The 21,525-nt window shown below is 40.1% G+C and overlaps 3 protein-coding genes across 7 annotated transcripts in view; 1 reads left to right on the top strand and 2 right to left on the bottom strand.

Annotated features, from left to right (window-relative positions):
- Positions 1–827: 827 nt before the first annotated feature.
- On the bottom strand, positions 828–5,280 carry LOC139646138 (ubiquitin-conjugating enzyme E2 G1-like). The gene is made up of 6 exons (XM_071522056.1): positions 5,126–5,280; positions 3,880–3,982; positions 3,649–3,746; positions 3,242–3,420; positions 3,004–3,118; positions 828–2,910 (listed from the first exon to the last, which is right to left on the bottom strand). Exons 1-5 carry the CDS (start codon positions 5,166–5,168, stop codon positions 3,032–3,034), a joined length of 510 nt encoding a protein of 169 aa, XP_071378157.1. The 5' UTR covers positions 5,169–5,280; the 3' UTR covers positions 828–2,910; positions 3,004–3,031.
- Positions 5,281–7,021: 1,741 nt separating this feature from the next.
- Positions 7,022–18,163, top strand: anapc7 (anaphase promoting complex subunit 7). 2 transcript variants are annotated; one of them, XM_071522054.1, is made up of 11 exons: positions 7,022–7,221; positions 10,942–11,128; positions 11,489–11,608; positions 12,512–12,623; positions 12,924–13,077; positions 13,188–13,330; positions 13,584–13,701; positions 14,128–14,324; positions 14,462–14,686; positions 15,000–15,150; positions 16,801–18,163. In XM_071522054.1, exons 1-11 carry the CDS (start codon positions 7,121–7,123, stop codon positions 16,988–16,990), a joined length of 1,698 nt encoding a protein of 565 aa, XP_071378155.1. In that variant the 5' UTR covers positions 7,022–7,120; the 3' UTR covers positions 16,991–18,163. The 2 variants fall into 2 exon arrangements, with proteins under 2 accessions (XP_071378155.1, XP_071378156.1); XM_071522055.1 differs by lacking the exon at positions 14,462–14,686.
- atp2a2a (ATPase sarcoplasmic/endoplasmic reticulum Ca2+ transporting 2a) overlaps positions 12,720–21,525 on the bottom strand; it is a 33,150-nt gene continuing 24,344 nt past the window's right edge. For 3 of the 4 annotated variants that reach the window (XM_071522050.1, XM_071522052.1, XM_071522051.1), the window contains one exon: positions 18,373–21,475. In XM_071522050.1, the coding sequence (XP_071378151.1) occupies positions 21,206–21,475 (270 nt within the window). In that variant the 3' untranslated portion in view covers positions 18,373–21,205. Of the gene's footprint in view, positions 12,749–18,372; positions 21,476–21,525 lie in introns of those variants that run through there. The other variant, XM_071522053.1, reaches the window with a different exon arrangement.

Here is a 21,525-nt window from a genome sequence, read left to right as displayed (position 1 = left end):
CTAAAGGTATTGAGCATAATCCCCAAAGTAATTGGAAATCATTTTGATGCCAATGAATTATAGCACATTACTTCATCCATCACACTAAATTTGGATTTTGTTTGTTCAGAGTATTTGTATGAAGGAAATGAAGGGAAAAATATTAGTCTAGGTTGTGTTTAAAACTTAGTTTTATATCTAATTTTTGTGATGTGAATTAAATGAATAGGAATTCAATGAACAGGCCAATACACTGTGACTCATTGCCTTCCTCATCAAAAAGAAAAAGCAAATAGCTATCGTTGTATCACTGTGGCATTTTACATTTCAGTCACTTGTTTTGTAATTCAAGGATGAGAGCGTTTTGAAAAATCTGCTCCAGCTTTTTTGACTTACCCTCCCTGCACCTGTTGTTAGATTCTGCAGACCTAAAATTCAAGAATTTCACCGTTTGAAAAGGCAAATTAAAATCTAGCACCTGCATTCACGAATGAGTGAATGAATGAATGAATGAATTCTCATGCTGTGGTCTTACCTTTCTAAAATGTGACCACTTCCATTTTTTAACAGGCTTTCTTTTTTCAGATGCTCTTCAAAAGTCACCCGTTTTCTCATCGTTTCTTACAATGTCAATATTTCCTGTACGTCAGAGTGATCGCCAGCATCTTTATCAACTCATTCAGCACAGTATGTGTTATAGCCAGCACAGCCCATTACGGTGAAATGAAGCCAGCCCTGAAATCTGACACTATTCCCAGGGTTCCAATTACAGAGCAGAGGTCTAATATACTTGAACCCCGTATGTGTTCTCATCTAAAATGTAAAACACAAACAAAATTACAAGTCACTCTGTTTACACACTTTATTGAGCATCATGTCCAATATACATTGCATTGACATAAAATGGAGAAAACAAAACAAATAATGGGGTTAGGGTGGATTACCTGGACACACCATTTTCAGAGCGTATTGCTTAATGACATTTCAAACGCACCGAGTCTGTGCAAATACAGTGAACACCGGTCAGAGGAGGTCATGGTAGGTTAGAAAATTCAGAGTTAAAAGGTAATGTCAACAGCAGTTATGTGATCATCGTCAAGTCTACAGAAATCTACTAACATCACATTCACTCATAATGTACTAACAATGGTATGCTATTTAAATGTAGCCGACTCCTGCAAACCTGATTACATGCGCCATAACTTGGTTAGTCATTCAATGTCAGTCACAGATCAGTCATATATAACAACAATATTGTAATTCAGAATAGACATCATGGCTTAATGGCCAGCGACACCATCAATGAAAGTGGACTTTAAAAGCCAATGGTATCCAGCCTCCACTCCATCCAAACAATGATTGTTTATATTATTTAAAAATAAAACTTAGATGCAGGATTTTGTCTATTTGCAATCAGAACACTTTTTTATTCTTTACTAAATTGTGAATTAAGTGCATTAATTGGAAGCTTCTATTAAGAGTTCCAACCCAACTTCACTGAGAAAGAAAGAAAAGGTGATAAATGTTGCCAAAGGATGCACCAATCAGAACTGAAGATGTTCATAGAACTAAAGAGCCTTATTATTAAATATCTAAACACAGCCCTCTGAATCTAAACCTATGAGTGAATGTGAATTATACATCTCGTAATGAACCCACACACTGATCGAAAGCCAAATGTGCCACCACAAACAAAGGAAGAGACTAGCCTAATTATACACTGGAGCCCCTAAAATTCCCCATGTAACACATTAAGAAATCAAACAACCATAATCCTCTTCAAATTTGTTATCCTTCTAGGTTGAGGTAAGCTCAGATGCCAGTTAACCGGTATACACGCAGAATGATCACAGCTTAGGCTAATTTGTACAAACTATTTTTTGGTTGTCCATGATTTACGATTAACATTGTGAAAAGACATTAGACTGAATGGTAATTAATAGACATCTTGATTGACCATGAGGGCCAGGTCTTAAAGGGAAGGTTTGGGAATATAGAAGCCTATCCTACTGGTCACTATCCAAGCCCCTTAGGAAATTCAATTAGTTTTCAACTGAGTTTATTCCTGAGAAGTTTGCACAAGCCTCCTGTTAGCACTTATTAGCAATGGTTGTGTAAGTCAATGAGCATGAAACCATACCTCTCAAAACACAGTGCAAGCCATTCCATTTACATCCACAGCTAGCAACAATAAATAATAGAGCTGTTTGCGGGGATCATGCAGTTTTGAGAGTCATGGCTTCATACCCCATGGGCATGCACTAGCATTGCTATCAGATGCTAACAGGAGGCCGCTGCCCAGTTCTTAGAAACAAAAGACTGGTATGAAAACTTGTTTGCACCTCCTAATAAACGGAGTTGAATAGAGCTCAGTCAGAGGCTTCTAAAACTCTTGAACCTTTCCCTTTAAACAACAAGCGCACTCAAAGCCTCGTGGAGGACAGAGCCTCCAAGAGGAAGTCAAGCCAACAAAAGGCAGCAGTGATTCAATGACAGTGTTGAAAATAATTACATCTTTTGACAGAGTTTTGCTGGGCCAACATTAATCTGGTGGTAAGTATGCAGTAGAGAGGACAAGTGATGACTTAATGATAACTGGCTTTCATTTGTTTTACACAATATTGTCCACTAAATTGCATAAGAAACCTGGTATAAAGTAGAAACTGTTCAGCAGCAGATAAAAAAGCAAGTTAATTTACAGTAGTGACATATCTTACATCATTATATTTTCAAAATAAATAAAATTAAATATACAATTCCAGGTAGGAAATAGGTAAATTTCGCTGGTAGGGTTCTCAAATTGGCTCATCTTGCGTAAAACGACAACCTTTCACAGAAAAATGGTTGCAGCCAACCAATTCCTTTGACTGGCAAAAGAAGGGGTGCAAAAGCCTTTTGCTGAAATTTTCCCTCTGAAGGCATTTCCTTTAACTGGACAAAAAAGAACATTGCAATTACCAATTTTCCCAGAAGCTAGGTGTCACCTGTAAGTCTTACTCAGCTGAAGTAATTCCATTTACTTACCCTGGAATTTAGCAATTGACTCCGACTCCTAATCAAATGCCATCTCTTGACTTTTTCTTACACAGCGAGCCACCTTCCTCTTGAATTCACCATTAGGGTCCTCCCTCCACTCTTTCTGTAGACGCAGCAAAAGATTCTTTTAATGACACATTCTAAAATTACTTGAACTGCTGAGATGATAAAAAGAACACGGGGGAATTAACTGTGTCAGTGGACTGGGAAAATGAGTGTAACTCACTGCAGCATCCACATTAGCTGGTGAATCGCTGTTGGGGTCCGCCAACATGGAGATAACGCTAATCATGATTGTCTCTACTGTGTGGATAGGAAGCCAACGCTCCTCAGGCTTCTCATAGCCAAACTTGTCTTCTCCAGGCTCATGTAGAATTGAGATGCAAACATCCCCATTCTTTGCAACTGTGAAGAAGGGGCACATGTATTTAACAGTACATAATGCAAGGATGGCTGTCATTAATACACAAACTCCAAGCCCATGTTTTAATTACATTGCTGCTCAATCACAACAACCTTTACAGTAACCCAGAAAAGTAGCAACTAAAAACCCTTTGCATATGGTTCATAATATAAAATGGCAATAAAGATGTTACGATGGCAAAAGTTAAAGACTCTGTTAAATGTGTTTACCATTTGGGTGCCAGATTTCAGTGATGAACTTCATCTTGGGAGGTCGTAGTGGATAATCATAGGGAAAAGTTAGGTAAGCTTTGAAAAACCCACCTTCGCTGTAATAGAAACAAAGAACAAAAAAGGAGAGAAAGAGAAATTAAGAGAGATATTTGAACCTGCATACATGCCTTTTTGCTTGGAACCCAAAAATATCACGCAAAGAAATTCTGCAAATACTCCCTCACTTACAAAAGGGTATCTTGTGGGCCTATGATAACGACTTCCCATTTGTATATGTCTTCATCATCGATCAGACCAGCTGAAAAGCCCTCCACGGGGTTCTTGTTGAGCTCTGAAACAGACACACAAGTTTTTTTGTTTTTTTTTTAAACGCAAAGAACTGGTAAATAATGAAACTGAACTATAGCAATTTCCCATATCAGCCTGCCAGTAAAGTGACAGGTCTACCTGAGTGACCAAGCAAGTAGTTAGTTAAAGCATTTAGGGCCAGGGAGCAAAAACAAGTTCCAGTGATATTCTGGAGAAAGTTGTTACATTGCCAAACGCTTTGCAAATCCTAGCAATATCAGGCAGACTGAGTAAAATGCTGATAGCAAATAATTTACTAGCCCAAAAACATGGCATGATTTGCTAAATTAGCCTAGATAATAATCTGTTAAATCAGTTTTAGAGGGGAGATGTTTGCAAATGATATAGCACTCAAACTAGTAAATATAGAACAAATTCTGGAAATATGAGTCATACTGCATATGCACATCGGACCTGCCATACTCTATCCTAGTGCCAAGTTTCAGGTCTCTAGTATGTATCTGTATGTATGTCACAGGAAATTGGACAAGAAGAGCAATATCACCACCACCAGTAATCACAATAATAATTATTATGCTAATGATGATAATAAATCAATAGGAACAATAGGAGTTTCATCACTGTAAGCTTGAACCCTCAAAATGCGTATCCCCTCTGAAAACCACTGAGCTAGGTTTGACATCAGTAACGTTAGATATTATATAGCGGGGTGGTGAATGTGTTAATTGACACAAGGTGATACTTTCAAAGCAGCGCATTTGTCAATTAAATGTTTCGTTTTGAAGCTATCATTAGCCAGACTAAGTCATCACTAGCAGATGGGACCCTGGACTCATTATTCCTTTGTTCCTTTGCTACCGTTGGCTAACTAATGTCGAACTTGCTAGCCGGTTAGCAAGCTTTGCGATTCAGTGTGCGCTCAAAAATAATGTTATTTGAGCCGCGAATAATTCCATGTATATAACTATATTTCCATAGAAGATTAAAGTAACCTACAGACTGGACTGCGGTGATACAGCAAGCCACTCCGTTACTTAGTTAGCTAGCTAAGCTACCTCCTCTGGCGTAAAGACAGCTTTGCGTAGCTAAAAAAAGCTAACGTTAGCTGGTAGCTAGTTAGCCTTTATGTTGGGTCTATTTGTTTGTCATTTAGCATTTATATTACCTGCCAATTGCTTTCGAAGCAATAATGCTGATTGTTCAGTCATGGTACGTGGACTTCAACAAAAGGTAAAGGTTGTGTCGCCAAATGCTACCAGAAAAATATAAAGCTAAAATCGAGTTGAGGTCCTTTGCTGGCTGGTTAGCCTGCTGATTCCCTCTGTGTTTTGACAGAAGGTTCAGCTGCTGGCTTTAGAAGTGCGCATGCGCGTCTGCAGCTGATCGTTCTGTCTACAGTATTGATTTAGCTGTAGAAGCGGTGGCCACATGGCTCTCATTAGAAAACAACAGGAACTAACGCTGAAAAATGATCTTGCCAACCTTTAGCTCCAAATGAATCAAATGTATCCACTGGCAAATGAGACGCGACTACTTAATTTTGATAGACGATGTAACGTTAGTTTCATTTGGTGGGGTTAATAAATAAAGAGGATAGGCTACACACTGTTCCATTGCTGCCATTCTTTCAGAACCTATAGGTTCCTGTAGGTGAGTCTATAGACTCAAGTGTTCTCTTTCACATTTCAATTCCAAGGGAAATGTCACCGTTGAGCTCCATTGAAAGACATGGCATGAGCAAGCAGAACAGATTTCAGCACAATCCTGACTGATATGTGAAGATACATTGCATTCACAGTCCACAGAGTAGTTCATTTGTACATACTTCCACCTGGGACTTCAATAACTGTCTCTCCTATTAGTGAAGGGTTCATGCTATACTGACATGCTGGTGAGGAGCCACTGATAATAGGTGTTGATACATGACATTTACCAACTGACTGATTAATTCATTGTTGTTTTCACCCATTGTCGTTTTATTGTGCTGATGTATTTAGATTGTAGACATTTCTAGTCATATGGAATCTCTCACGTGTCTTGCTGCTGGACGTTCACGGGAGGTGAAACGAATACGTTTTCTATATTTTCCTAACTCTTGCACTTGTTGAAAACAAAATCGGTTCAATTCTTGGTATAAAGCATACGTAAACAACCCGAATATGTATTATTAATAATCATACCACAAATGTACTTTTAACTTATAGTTGCAAATGTTACAAATAATTATTAGCTATGTACATTCTAATTGTATTCACAATGTTCACTTGTTAGATCAACATAATTCTCACTTAATGTTTTCCCATTATTTCCACCTGCTTGGAATTTGTTCATTATAGCTGTCCTTGATTCTCTAGTAATGTACTAATGTATACTTAATCTGTCCTGATCAAACAAATAATACAAGGTAGATAATAATTGCAAATCAGCAACTGATTGCCAAATTAGAGGCCGTAGTTACCTCACTCACATTTCGCAAAGGATTTTGTTTAATTTGACAATGCAGTAGAGGCTTTACTGTATATTTCTCGTTTATCTATGTGTTCATTAGGTGTTTTTGTTTTATAAATTGTTGCCATAATTTAATTAACGTTAGCCTAAGTAAAAAAAAATCTTACTGCGTCAAAGACACATGGTGCTTTCACGTGCTGTCGCAATTATTGTTACTACCTATCCAGTGCAGATCAACGACCTAACGAAGTGGCGAATATGTCTAGGAAAGTCGGAATTTCCCGAATTAACACAACTTGATGTTTAGGGGGAGAGCCGTGTCAACAACTGACAGAAAAAGTGATCTATACAACAACGTTTGGCTATTAAATTAATTAAAAATTACATCCATGATGCGCATTTCTCTCCGCCACTGTTACACAAAGTTCCCCCAATGCTATTTGATTCTAAAAAAAAAAATCCAAGGCCAGCAAAAACAACTTTTGTTCCATTTATTAATTATTATTTTCGACCCTAAGCACTTGAATGCTGAAGTAGGAGCTTATGAAGAGCACCTGAAGGCAGCAATATGCGGAAGGATCCTCGGCGCCATATTTAATACATCACACATTAGACTGGAGCTGTGATAAGCTAGCTAGCGTTAGCTGTTTACAAGCTACAAACTTTTCACTCCAGACTTTAATCTAAAAGTAAACCCTCACGGTAAATCAAAATGAATGTAATAGACCATGTACGGGATATGGCCGCCGCTGGACTTCATTCCAATGTCCGGATAATGAGCAGTTTGTTACTGACGATGAGCAACAACAACCCGTAAGTAACGCTAGCAGCGCGGTCTCCGTCTATTTGCTGAAGAGTCCTCTCCTACTAGAGCGAAGGTTGTTATTAGCGAGTGACAGCATACTCTACATATAGTTGGTTATAACACATAGGCTAATAAAGTTCAACCAGCTAGGGCTCCTAAATTAATGCAAGTAGCCACCCTGAAGAATCCCAACGTAAACCATTAAGTTAATAAGAATGTAGCCTATGTTATATTATTGGGAGGAACATGCCAACGCTTGCCACTAACTACACAGGGTTTCTAACGTTAATGATGTCAGCTGTAAGCTAATTTATCTCGAAGTTTTCTGCTCAAACGTGTCTTGTATGGGATAACTCTTCACATATTTTTCTTCCACAATTTAGACAGTTTAGTATAATGTTGTATCAAGCTAGAGCTGTCTAACTTCCAGGGATACTGCAAACTCAAATGGTATATTATGGCCATGGTAAAGTAGTGTAAGATAGGGCCAGGGGTCCCCAGCAAAACAAGGAATAGTTTAATTTCACTGTTGCTTCATTTATTAGAAGTTAGCACCATGAAAGAATATACACTAAGGATTTTTCAGACCGGAGGTTTCACTCCCCACTTACAGCGTAGACGGACAACAAAGATCATCATAGACGGGGTCATAGACGATGTCTGTGGTCTAAAGCGGATCTGTTTGACTTGAAAAGACTTGGGAACCCCTGGTTTAAGACACTCATATGTTGCTCTGATATGCTGTAGTCATAACAATAAAGGATTTAACTTTGGGTATTTAACTTTTGCACTTAAAATAGGGGCTCAGCTTCTCTCCATAACATAATCATGTCAGCAAACCATGAACTGATGACATGATTTAATCTGCTGTGCAACTCTCTCCACAGTTGAATTAAACTGTTTAACAATTATACTGTTACAGTACATTGCTAAACAGTACAATTCTTTCTGTCCAAATTGCCCTGAAGCAGGGTGCCCACACTGTTTATAGGAACTATCCTGGATTGCTTGTTGCATCCCTGTGCTCTGGACTAATCTATACACACATACACTCACCGGCCACTTCATTAGGTACACCTTGCTAGTACCAGGTTGGACCCCCTTTTGCCTTCAGAACTGCCGTAATTTTTCGTGACATAGATTCAACAAGGTGCTGGAAACATTCCTCAGAGATTTTGGTCCATATTGACATGATAGCATCACGCAGTTGCTGCAGATTTGTCGACTGCACATCCATGATGCGAATCTCCCGTTCCACCACATCCCAAAGGTGCTCTATTGGATTGAGATCTGGGACCGAATCCACAAAGCTTCCTAGTACTAAGAGTTGGTCCTAGTGGTGAAATTCTAAGAAAACTCTGAGAGTGATGACGTTTTCTAAGAATTTCCCATTAAAAGTAAGACTAAATCCTAGTAAAGATAAAAGCTATTCACAAAGCATCTTAGCCCTTAAGAGAGCTCCTAAGGTGGAAAACTGTTAAGAGTAGAGAGGAGGACTTTTAGGGGCTTAGGAGTTTCTTAAGGAGAGGAGGAAATGGCTGAAAGACGCAGAAAAGACGCATTAATGCTATTATTATTATGAAAGTTATCACAATGTTAAGATATTTAGCAACAGGCAAACAGTGCAGCAGTGATAATGCAACCACATAGTAGAACAATCACACAAACAATCACAGCTCCTTCACAGACTCATATTGTGACACAACCTATTTAATTCCCACTGGACGTACGCCGACAAAACAGCAGCTATGGATATAGTGAGTTTTCTCTGTATTGTCTGGTCACTGATGAGACACATGTCTGCATCATCTGCAATATACTCTTGTTCAAAAATCCTATTCATATAAGCTTGCCAATATAGTCTATAAATTATACTAATACTACTGAGTCTTGAGCCATTTTCACCAAATCTTAACATCAAATTAGTAAAGTATAATAACATTACTGCATCCACCCAAATAAAGGCAGAATGCGTCAACCTGTGAGGACCGTACAAGTATTAAAAAGTACCGTTCGTATTGTTTTCAAAGATTTTGTCCAATGAGCTCTATTTTAATTTTAATTTTGATTGTATAAGCAAACCACGTGTTAATATCGAGTAAATTGTGTTTTATCTTGTGTGATTCCTTGTGTTCATTCTGGATGACAAAAAGAGGCGTGTTGATTTTTCTTGATCAACCAATGACAGTGTCCAAAGAGAGCATCACACCTAACAACGGGGTCAACCACACCTCCTCACTAAGATAAAAGTTCTTGTAAATTCTTTGCTCAGAGTTGCTCTGAGAACTTTCCTAAATCACTCCTAAGCTAGGACTCCTTGCTAAGGGATTTTAGGCTAAGATAAGAGCTCTCTGAGAGGATTCTCAGAATGTTTGTGGATATGGGTCCTGGTGACTATGGAGGCCATTTGAGTACAGTGAACTCATTGTCATGTTCAAGAAACCAGTTTGAGATGATTTGACCTTTGTGACATGGCGCGTTATCCTGCTGGAAGTAGCCATTAGAAGATGGGTACACTGTGGTCATAAAGGGATGGACATGGTCAGAAACAATACTCAGGTAGGCTGTGGCGTTTAAACGATGCTCAATTGGTACTAAGGGGCCCAAAGTGTGGCAAGAAAATATCCCCCACACCATTATACCACCACCACCAGCCTGAACCGTTGATACAAGGCAGGACGGATCCATTCTTTCATGTTGTTTACGCCAAATTCTGACCCTACCATCTGAATGTCGCCGCATAAATCGAGACTCATCAGACCAGGCAACGTTTTTCCAATCTTCTATTGTCCAATTTTGGTGAGCCAGTGCAAATTGTAGCCTCAGTTTCCTGTTCTTAGCTGACAGGAGTGGCACCCGGTGTGGTCTTCTGCTGCTGTAGCCCATCTGCTTCAAGGTTCGACGTGTTGTGCGTTCAGAGATGCTCTTCTGCATACCTCGGTTGTAACAAGTGGTTATTTGAGTTACTGCTGCCTTTCTATCGGCTCGAACCAGTCTGGCCATTCTCCTCTGACCTCTGCCATCAACAAGGCATTTTTGCCCAGAGAACTGCCGCTCACTGGATATTTTCTCTTTTTCGGACCATTCTCTGTAAACCTTAGAGATGGTTGTGCGTGAAAATCCCAGTAGATCAGCAGTTTCTGAAATACTCAAAACAGCCCGTCTGGCACCAACAACCATGCCACATTCAAAGTCACTGAAATCACCTTTCTTCCCCATTCTGATGCTTGGTTTGAACTTCAGCAGATTGTCTTGACCATGTCTACATGCCTAAATGCATTGAGTTGCTGCTACGTGATTGGCTGATTAGATATTTGTGTTAACGAGCAGTTGAACAGGTGTACCTAATGAAGTGGCCGGTGAGTGTAGACATTTGTTAATGTTTGGGTTTTTTTGTTTGATTGTTTTGGTACATTTTTCAGATTAAACATTCATTCTGCCCTCATTTCTTTGGTTCTTTTGGTTGTCAGTTGCACATGTTTATATAACCACATTTTGCTATTTTGTTGTATTCCATTTTTGTGCTATATTGTATTTTCTCCCTGCTGTATTCTATTGCTGTTTGCTGCTGCAATGACACAGGATCATTTTAGTTTCATCTCATCTTTTTACTTTGAGTGAATTGTATAGACATTCCACATCTTTGGCAGTATGTAAGAGACATTTTTTCTGTGTCGTTTCTTGTCCGACTTTAATTATTTTTATTATCTGGATCTCTTTGACTACAGAGAGCTGTTCTCGCCATCCCAAAAGTACCAACTGTTGGTTTACCACGCCGATGCCATCTTCCATGATAAGGAGTATCGCAATGCTGCCTGCAAATACAGTATGGCCCTGCAGCAGAAGAAGGTCCTCAGCAAAACATCTAAAGTTCGGACTTCTACTGGTGGAGGAGCGTCCAACATACAGGCACAGGTATGTAATGTTTTAGATTGTAATGATAACTGTCACATAAATGGTGAACTGTAATCAGCCCATTGTACAGTATGTTCCTATTTTATTTATCTGATTGGGATTCAAGAATTGCAACTGCCTGATGTGCAACAACAATTGCAAACATAATATGTGATTTGTTTCCCATTGCAATTCTGTTTGTGGTAGTCTACAGTGCCTTGCACCTTGAGGAACCTTATAATCCTCATTTGGGACACAGTATGTCACGAGCATTAATAATGGCACAAGATGCCAAAAACTGTCAGTAGAAAGTGGCTAAGAAGCTGTGGCTCATCCCATCATTTACTGTAGTTTAAGCTCACTTGTATTGTTGTCTTTCAGAGTTTGCCCTCAGAGATTGAGGTGAAATACAAGATAGCTGAGTGCTACACCATCTTGAAACTGGACAAAGATGCTATTGCAGTGCTTGATGGGATTCCTTCCAGACAGAGAACTCCGAAGGTAGGCTACCACAGCCGAGGTTCTGCTCCTAAACCTTAATCTTCATACACTGTGTTTATAATATAGGCCTATATATCTGACATATCTATATCTGACAATCCAGGGCTGCACAATTAATCATAGATAATGGTATATCACGATTTTATGTTTCCACGGTTAATGATGGTGTACGTCAATATTGAAGTATTTGCTATAATTTTAATGCCCATGAAAGTCCTGGTGTGGTCTATCAAGTGCTTCCATTATGTGTGACCAGTCACAGCCTTTGAATACACGATGTGCACACACCTGACCAAAATTAAAGTTAAGATGGAAAAGCAGGTTGAGGAACCTTCCACAGACCACATCTTTGGAAAAATGTAGCGACAAGCAAAGTGGAAAAGAATGGATTGGCCCGACGTTGGAGAGGAAAATCTTTCTCCCAAGTCTGAATGTGAAAACATTGTTTTAGTTCTCAAAAGTTGATTGTCAATACCTTGGTTTAAACCAGGTGACGACAATAAAATTCTGTGCAAAGTTTGCCATAGGGTTGTAGCTGCGACCCAAAGTAATAAAGTAATGATCGCTTATTGTAATTTTGTAAATAAGGACCACAATAAGAGGAAGACAGTAAGAGTGAAAACAAGACTTTCTAGCTGGTGCGACTTTGGAAAATACTGCACTGAAACAAGTGAAATAGTGAAAATATATGTTAAGTGTGACAAAATAATTTTGTTTCCTGAAATCGAGACAAATAATCAAGATTAATGTAATGATCACAATATTGAGCAAAATAATTGGGATTATCATCTTTGACATAATTGTGCAGTCCTACAATCCACCGTTAGCTTCCAGCACCATCACATTTCCAGTCTATTAGTATTCATGGAGAATTCAGATGATTTTTTCCCCCTCTTGCCTCAGATCAACATGATGCTAGCCAACCTGTACAGGAAGGCTGGTCAGGAACGCTCTGCGGTGACGAGCTACAAAGAGGTCCTGAGGCAGTGTCCCCTCGCCCTGGACGCCATCATCGGTATGCATGGCCACAGAGACGTCTTCATCCTGCTTTGGCTTGCTTAGTACTTGACAGCAGCACTTCCCCTGCTGGGATACTTATATCTACTTAAGTTTATCTTCTCTCTCTATACTGTTTAGGCTCTTGTATATGCTTGCACAGTCACATATACACACACACACAAGCTCTGGCCCTCTGTCTTCGAGTTTGTATTGTACTTGCTCTGTCTCTTGTACTTATAAGCTTTGTTTTGAGGACTTTGTGACAAACCTGTTTGTGAAAAGTATAATATATAATCTATAATCTTTTTTCCTCTAGGCCTCCTTTCTCTGTCAGTGAAGGGAGCTGAGGTGGCGTCTATGACTATGGATGTGATTCAGAGTATCCCCAACCTGGACTGGCTCTCTGTTTGGATCAAAGCGTATGCCTTCATACATGCAGGGGACAACCACAGAGCTATCAACACCATTTGGTGAGCACAGTAGTAATCCTTACTACAGAGTGATTGGTTCTAACAGTACCATTTATGTGACAGTCTCTTTATTTGATGTGTGTCTCCATTCCTCCCATGTCCTTTCTCAGCTCTCTGGAGAAGAAGTCTCTGTTGCGGGACAATGTGGACCTGCTGGTGAGCCTGGCAGATGTCTACTTCAGGGCAGGTGACACCAAGAACTCCATCCTCAAGTTTGAACAAGCCCAGATGCTGGACCCCTACCTCATTAAAGGTGCAGTGCAGCGCAAGAGAAATTGTACATTTTATAGCATCTGTCACAAATTGATGCCCTGTGAGGTGGGGAAGGAAAAGAAATCATTAAAAAGTTGAAACACAAAAGAACAGTGCAGCATTATTATGTTCCTCCACCATAGCCTGAAGACAAAATTGTCCCTGACTCACACCTGTACATTTTGAATAATACATGTTTTGCTAATGACGCCATCCAAGGTAGATGCTAAGTTGCGTTGTGTGTATGCTGGCAGGCATGGACGTGTATGGCTACCTGATGGCCCGTGAGGGCCACCTAGAGGATGTTGAGGTCCTGGGAGGAAGGCTGTTCAACATCTCAGACCAGCATGCCGAACCCTGGGTCATCTCTGGGTGAGTCACAGAGCAGGCAGAGGGAGACGAAAGGCGTGATTTTATGCATACAGTACAGCTTCATTCATCCAAACCTCAGACATCCAGACCGCCAGGTGTCCTGAGGTGTCAGTGATCAAACAAAAACATATTCTGCTAATGACATGCAGTCGTTTGAAGTTCCTCGTTTATGCATGCAATTAAAAGCAACATCTGCAAATCAAACCACACAGATCATTTTGGAATGATGGAATATGGATGTTTTATATTTTGAATAAGCTTTACCTTAGTATTTCAATGCATTTCAGATATGTTAATTATTAATTTTATCTTATAATAGTATTCTTCTTACACCTCAGTTATGCCGGTTGACATAATCTGCTACATGAAATAAAGTTTTCCCATTAATTTTGTATTAATCCTTTTTGATGTGTCTCTGTTGCTCAGTTGCCATAGCTTTTATAGCAAGCGTTACTCGCGGGCGCTCTACCTGGGGGCCAAGGCCATCCAGCTGAACAGCAACAGTGTGCAGGCCCTCCTCCTGAAGGGGGCGGCACTGAGAAACATGGGCCGTGTCCAGGAGGCCATCATCCATTTCAGAGAGGCCATGCGCCTGGCACCTTGCCGTCTTGACTGCTATGAAGGCAAGTCTTCCGTCTGAAATGTGTTTTTATGAATCTTTTATATGGTCTCCCTTTTTTCAACTGCAGTATGTTTCTTTCTGTGTTATTGCTGGTATTGGTTTTTAGGCAGTAATAATGTCCATCCTCTCCCCTCCCAGGTCTGATCGACTGTTACCTGGCATCCAATGGGATTCGAGAGGCCATGGGGATGGCCAATAACATCTATAAGACGCTGGGGGCCAATGCTCAGACTCTGACCATCCTTGCCACAGTGTGCCTGGAAGACCCCGTGACCCAGGAGAAAGCCAAAACCCTGCTGGACAAAGCACTTGCTCAGAGGCCGGACTACACCAAGGCTGTGGTCAAAAAGGCAGAGCTGCTCAGTACGTACAGCTGTTAGATTGACTTTTGTTCAGTATGGGAAATTATCACCAGCAATCAACCAAGTGCACATAAATCTTTGGGTATAAGTTTGTCTACTCTACCAGAGGTTATTGTCTTTTCAAAGAATAAATTTGGCTGGTAAAATAATGAAAGTGGCTGGTTACATTTTGAAAACCACCAATCACTTTGGCAGCTGCACTGTAAAGTTAATTCCATTTCTAGATTTTGCTGTGCAGACATTTAAATATATTTAATCACAAGAAGGGAACCAAGCTAAATATAGAAGTGTAAATTGCCCTCTGTTCTTTGCAGGCCGGGAACAGAAATATGAAGAAGGAATTGCTCTCCTCCGGAATGCCCTGGCCAATCAGAGTGACTGTGTCCTGCACAGAATGCTGGGGGATTTCCTGGTGGCGGTCAACGATTACCAAGAAGCCATGGATCAGTACAGCATCGCACTTAGGTAACCGCAAGTGTTGAGATGTTGTTTCACTTCCAATCTTTGATTCTGCAGGTTTCCAGCTTTACAGAACACGCCTGCAGTTATCAATGCTGGAAAACCATACCAAGCTGTGTGTGTAATGAATTTCATGCATTAGTAAGTAAGTAAGTAAGTAAGTAAATCTTTATTTATATAGCACCTTTCAAAACCGTAATTACAAAGTGCTGTACAAGAGAGAAAGCATATAATAAAATCTAAATAAAAGAGTAAAATATACACAAGTAACTATAAGTATACATGCACATTTACAAAAGTATATACATATATATATACACATACATCCTACATACATGCTCACAGATATACATACATGCATATAAATGTATACATGCATACATACCCATACACATACATACACATACTGTACACACCCATATATACACACACATAAACTGCATATATGCACATACATGCCCACATACACACGCACAGTGTACATAAACACATGCACAAATAAATACACAAAAAGCACATCTGTATATACATGCAAACACACAGATTCATAGGCGCAAACCAATGAATGCTGTTGTATAGCAGTAGCAACAGTACAATCACACAATAGTCCACATTAGTCAATAAAGGCCGCAGCAAAAAGATGAGTTTTAAGACGTCGTTTGAAACTTTCAGCTGAGGTAGCATTTCTTACTGAAGTTGGGAGCTTGTTCCAGAGTTTAGGGGCCACGACAGAAAAAGCACAGTCACCCCTGGATTTCAATTTAGTCCTTGGGACAGCAAGGAGCACTAAGTTGGAGGATCTAAGAGGTCTAGCTGGTGTTGGTGACATCAGCGGGTCACTGATATAGCTAGGAGCCAAACCATGCAGAGCCTTGTAGGTAATTAAAAGTATCTTAAAATCTATTCGATATTTAACGGGTAACCAATGCAGAGAGGCCAAAACAGGAGTCATGTGAGAGCGATGTGGAGTCTTGGTGAGAACCCTTGCAGCTGCATTTTGTACTGTCTGTAAACGAGTCAAGAAAGTTTGGGTAAGGCATGTAAATAAGGAATTGCAGTAGTCGAGGCGAGTAGAGTCATGTCTTGGGAGGAAAGAACCGGGCGATTTTTGTTGATGTTCCTCAGTTGAAAGTAACACGCCCGGACCAGGGAGTTGAGATGTTTGTCAAATTTCAGTTGTGAATCAAAAACTACTTCCAGGTTTCTGGAATATGATGTGACATTACTGGCTAAAGGACCAAGGTGCTGACTGATTGAGCTGGATTTATGGATAGGAGCTATGATGAGTACCTCTGTTTTATCAGAGTTCAGCTGGAGGAAGTTGTGAGCATAGAGATATGGTTGTGAGCCATCCAGGCTTTTATAGCAGTTAGGCAATAGGTAATAATAAGGTTATTGTGGTAATTAGACTTAACAGATATGTACAACTGTGTGTCGTAACAATGGTAGGAAATATGGTCAAAGCTGCGAATGATGCCTTAGTCATACTGTATTCACTGCTTCATGATGTGGATATTCTACCAATCAAACCACAGACTTTGAGTGGATTGTGAATCTTTTGTGTTCAGTAGGGTCACTTGCATTATATGTAATCTCCCATCCTCTCTTACATGAGCTCAATCTGTGTGTTTTGTCTTTTTTTGTTTTTTTTACAAGCCTGGATCCCAATGACCAGAAGTCTCTGGAAGGCATGCAGAAGATGGAGAAGGAGGAGAGCCCCACAGATGCCACAGTGGAGCTGGACGGGGACGACATGGAGGGCAGCGGCGAGGACGGAGACCTGGAGGGCAGCGACAGCGAAGCGGCCCAGTGGGCGGATCAGGAGCAGTGGTTCGGCATGCAGTGACCCAGGGCCTTTGAATGAGGCACGGTCTGTACCATGCACTAATGCACTGTGGCCTGCGGGAAGCCTCTCTCCATCAGGGTTGTGAAACGATCACCAAGGTATCACATCGAAAATATCCATGTTTGCATCCTTGGATGACCCGATGCACAGGTTTGCCGTAGGCTACAGCAGGACTTCAATGATTTTCTGAAAAATGCAGCCTAAAGCATAACTGAGCTGGACCCTATTCTCCCATCTTTTCCCATCACATCGATCGATTCTGACCAAAGTCTTGTCGATTGTCAATCACTATAGAGCTACTGAAGTCTTGTTTGCCGGGGTGCACAGCTCTCTCAGACAGTCCTACAGGGCTAATGGACAAAAAACAACCCCAGAAGCAACTAAAGCATGTCTTTTTCAACACTTTGATTGCTGACTCTGTTTACATGTTGGTAAAAAGACCTTCAAATTAGTCATGCGTTTCTCATAGTTTTGAAGCTACCATGGCCTTCGCTTCAGCGCTTCATTGTTTAATCTTGTTTGTTACTGTTGTTTACTGCTGTTGAAAGTAATACAAAATAGTGAAAGTTTTCAGGTCATGGATGAACTGAAAATTAAGTATATACATGTCTCATTACAGAGTGAGTGTAAATGTGTTGATAAAGACATGCTTTGGGTGCTTTTGGAGCTGATTCCTGGAGTGTTTATTGGCCCTATAGGACTTTACTTGAGAGCCACACCAAGGCAAGCAAGATGCAAGTAGCTCTATAGTGAAGCAATTGTCAAGATTTTGGCCAAATTGATTGGTATGATGGGAAAATTGGGTCCAGGAAATGGCGTTATGCTTTAAAGTGTGTGTGATGTTTTGTAAGAGCCACAGAAGCAAGGCATGGAAGCCATGTGAAAGTATTGGAATGAAGCTTGTGAATTTGCCATGACTTTGTCTGATAGGTGAGAGAGCAGGAGATCTGTTAAAGAAACGACTATGTACCGTATTTCTGCTGCTCTCCTGTTCAAAATGTTCCTTTTACTTCTGTTGCCTGTTTTTTATACATATATGCTTCTCGTTATTTTGGTGTAAGATGTTCTCAGTTGAGTCTGCTTTTGTTTGTATATCAAAGAATAACCCCATTGACACATTCTTGAGTTGGGAAATGTTACTTAACCATTTCAAGGCAAATGTTTATAGCGTTTTGTACATATTTTTAAAATGTATAATAAAATTATGAAATACTGTCAGTTGTCTTTAGTCTCATTCCTGTTTTAATAACACAATGGTAGACAATACATAAAGAATACACTAAAGATAATATTTTATAAATGAATTGTAATGACAATTTGGACAGGAATAGAACTTTTTAAATATCAAGTGCACAGAAAAACAGTTACAAACAAATGTCATGTATAATAGTTTTATTTACCTGAAACCACAATTCATGTGATACATTGTACAATCATCTCTGAAATTACAGTACAGCAGTTTGGCAAACATGCCAATGAATGGACTGACTGCCTCTCACGGTAAAATGTATGCATCACTGCACCGCTGCACTTCCACCCTCCAGATACTGCATATCTGCCTCAACATGTTGCACATCTCCGTGCAAAGCAAAACAAGTCTGTTTGTTTTTTTTACATATCCCATAAAAGTATTTCCTTAGGAAAGATGACCGGTGTTTTTGAGCTTATTTAACATTTGTACTATTTGACGAATGTCTATTCTATTTACCAATACTATACACTGCCTATTACACAAATCTGGTAAAACAGATGGCTGATTCAGAGGACATGCACCATGGAATATTGTACAATTACTGTACATGGTACTAACATCTTAGTCTACAAAGATGGCATGAGAATTGTCCTCTCTAGATTGAAGGATAATCTAAGGCTCTTCATGCAGGAGGATGGAAGGACTGAGGACATGGGATTGGCTAGTTTGAATCGAACATTAATTTATGTCCGTCATTCAATAAACATGATTTATGAACTTTATGAGCCATGTCTTTGATTGTATTTCTTAACTGACATGCAGGTCTTGGAAGATGTGGTGCTGCTCAAAACACACATGCACAACACGAAAACAAAACCTTACAGTTTCTGCAAGGAATTTAGAGTAGAGGTGGGCTTACACAGCCTTAGCTGCAGAGAAAAAAGAGAGAGAGGGAGAACCAAATCAATGGACAGAAATAAGGATTATAGGCCAAGGTAAAAGCATCTGACGGTATGGTGAGCAGCAAATAATTTAAGCTTATCTAATGCTTCCTTTCATATACAGAGCAAATATGTAAAAGGCCATGCCATGTGCAAGCAGAGAAGTGGGACAAAATACGAGCTGCAGTAACAAAAATGACAACGTTAAAAAAACAAAACAAAAACAACATAAAACCCCACTATGGGCACTTAAATGTCAGTGTCTCTGCCAGTTGCCAAGTCTTGCTGCCAATGGCCCTGCACTCTACAATCAAAAATAACTGGCACAAGTGATATTCTGCCAGGATGGACAATACCAAAGGCTCCTATTTCTACACAGTGTGTACCTGGCACTTGGTGACATTGAAGGCATTTTGAAACAAACCCTCCACCTGGATTCTCCTCCTTTCACACATGTACCATTAAAAGAATATAAAAAAAAACAACTGCTAATATTCAGTCAGATCCAAAAATAAGAGGAGCTGTTATTGTTGTCATTTCAAGGCAACCAAACCCTTCTTTTAAGTAGCCTGAATATGAGCAATAACAGACTGCAAAGCTGGGTGTGCAACCATGTAAAGATGAGAGAGCACTAGTGGGCTGTGGGCATGCAGGTCAAGTGTACTCACTCTGTAGGTAAACAGGTGGAAGGCATTGGAAGAAACAACAGTTAGGTTTAAGAAAACTCAAGCGCTCACTGGCCTGGTATTATTGGAGCTGGCATGCAGGAATACCTACCTAAGGCTAAGAACACACTCAAGTCAACTAGTGTAAAGGTATGGAGCATTTTGAAAACAAATCTATACATACAGGTACTACTTTGTGTGCTATATACAGATATACAGACTCTTCCACCAGCCCGTCTCTTTAGCCTTCCAGAGTAGTACGGCCAGCGGCATGGTGAACAGTCTCCGCTAGTTGATACAGACCAGTGAGTCTAAACCACACACTGGTCCCCACAGTTTGTACATTTTGTGCTCAACTGATATGTTTATCAGCTTCTTGGTGCCTTTTTACATATTCAAGTACAGTATGTGCACATTATACATAAATTATAAAGATTATTGTAATTAAGACTTAAGATTAAGACTGAAAATTGAGACTGAATCTTAAAAAGTGAACCTATAAAGAAATCAAGACAATGTGTTTTCTTCAAGTAAACAAGTTTAACGACAGTCTATATCAAAAATTGCTTTGAATCAAACCAAGGTAACATTTACATATTTGTCCTCTCTTCCCTCAAAGAACGTAGAAAAGAAAACAAAAATATTTAACTTAAAAAGTTTTTAAAAATAACATTAAAAGTTAGGTTAGGCCATGTGTCTACTGCAAAACAAATTGGTGCATACCTCAACACTCAATATGACAACATCTATGAAATGGTTGTTGGGACAAATGGGAAGTAATGGTCATATCAACAGCATTGAGGTAGCTGTGCTCTGCCTAATGCAGAAAATAATGAGTGAACAAGATACATGGAGCTCAAAAATGCAGGACAGAGATTGGAGTTCATGCCAGGGCAAATATATCCAAGTCTCTGTCCAGATATTTATGTTCAAAGAATAAATTTGTCCTATATGGTCATCCTCTGCACACCCATAATTCTTGTCCCACACCCCTTCCCAAAATTACAAAAACATTAATCATCATAAAATAGTGTAAATTCTCTGTACAGCTCAATAGACAGCTCCTACATGGTGGGCCCCGTTGCTTGTTCAAAAAGGGGGATCAAAACAAAGAAAAGCTTGATGGGAAATTAAGACACATGGACATAATGTCAGACCTCAAGTCATTAAAATATGCCTACCTCCCCAACCCTCCCCCCAAAAATGTCAAAGAATAAAAAATGGAATGGTGAAAACATCCATAATACAAATGATCTGACAGCAGACAGACCAGGTCTGCCAGAACAGGTGCAAGTGTTGACTGGAGCTCTCATGATATAGTTGGCGTAGTTGTTCCAAGTTAATGTAATTGTGTTAGACGTGTGTGTTAATGTCCACTTCACACTGGTGCACAGGGAAGGTAGTGTACTGGAGTCAGTCAGGGCCAAAACATGGCAGACACGTTAGTGTCAGTGCTGTAGATCCACAGCACCAGGGGGAGGGAGATGGCCACGAAGGGCCAGGAGATGCCCTCCGTACATGCAGACAGGGAGCGGCCTTTGCTGGCTGGCATGTCCAGCTGTTTACCAGATTCCAGGTAGTTCCTGGCCGCAAACTTTAGCAGCTCATCCAGCAGGATGACGGGCAGGGAGATCTTCAGCACCATCACCCACTGGGTCGTATCCAGAGGGGTGATCTGGAAGATGACCTGGGGAAAGAGTGGGACAGCGTGTTGTTTAACATAACCTGCACCATATG

Source organism: Centroberyx affinis, unplaced genomic scaffold (assembly GCF_046629955.1).
Source record: "Centroberyx affinis isolate AG114_WGS23_722 - 3 ecotype Tasmania unplaced genomic scaffold, CSIRO-AGI_Caff_v1 ptg000950l_1, whole genome shotgun sequence".
Classification (NCBI taxonomy): Eukaryota; Metazoa; Chordata; class Actinopteri; order Beryciformes; family Berycidae; genus Centroberyx; species Centroberyx affinis.
Note: the sequence above shows the minus strand (reverse complement) of the source record. Positions and strands in the feature narration are given on the sequence as shown.

What these genes read in the sequence shown, in the direction of transcription:
- LOC139646138 (XM_071522056.1), bottom strand. Translation starts at nt 5,168, where the DNA reads ATGACTGAACAATCAGCATTATTGCTTCGAAAGCAATTGGCAG. An exon ending in GCTTCGAAAGCAATTGGCAG is followed by an intron (nt 3,983 to 5,125) that starts GTAATATAAATG and finishes TGTCTGTTTCAG; the next exon opens with AGCTCAACAAGAACCCCGTG. An exon ending in TGAAATCTGGCACCCAAATG is followed by an intron (nt 3,421 to 3,648) that starts GTAAACACATTT and finishes CCTTCTTCACAG; the next exon opens with TTGCAAAGAATGGGGATGTT.
- anapc7 (XM_071522054.1), top strand. Translation starts at nt 7,121, where the DNA reads ATGAATGTAATAGACCATGTACGGGATATGGCCGCCGCTGGACTTCAT. An exon ending in GAACCCTGGGTCATCTCTGG is followed by an intron (nt 13,702 to 14,127) that starts GTGAGTCACAGA and finishes TCTGTTGCTCAG; the next exon opens with TTGCCATAGCTTTTATAGCA. An exon ending in CAAAAAGGCAGAGCTGCTCA is followed by an intron (nt 14,687 to 14,999) that starts GTACGTACAGCT and finishes TGTTCTTTGCAG; the next exon opens with GCCGGGAACAGAAATATGAA.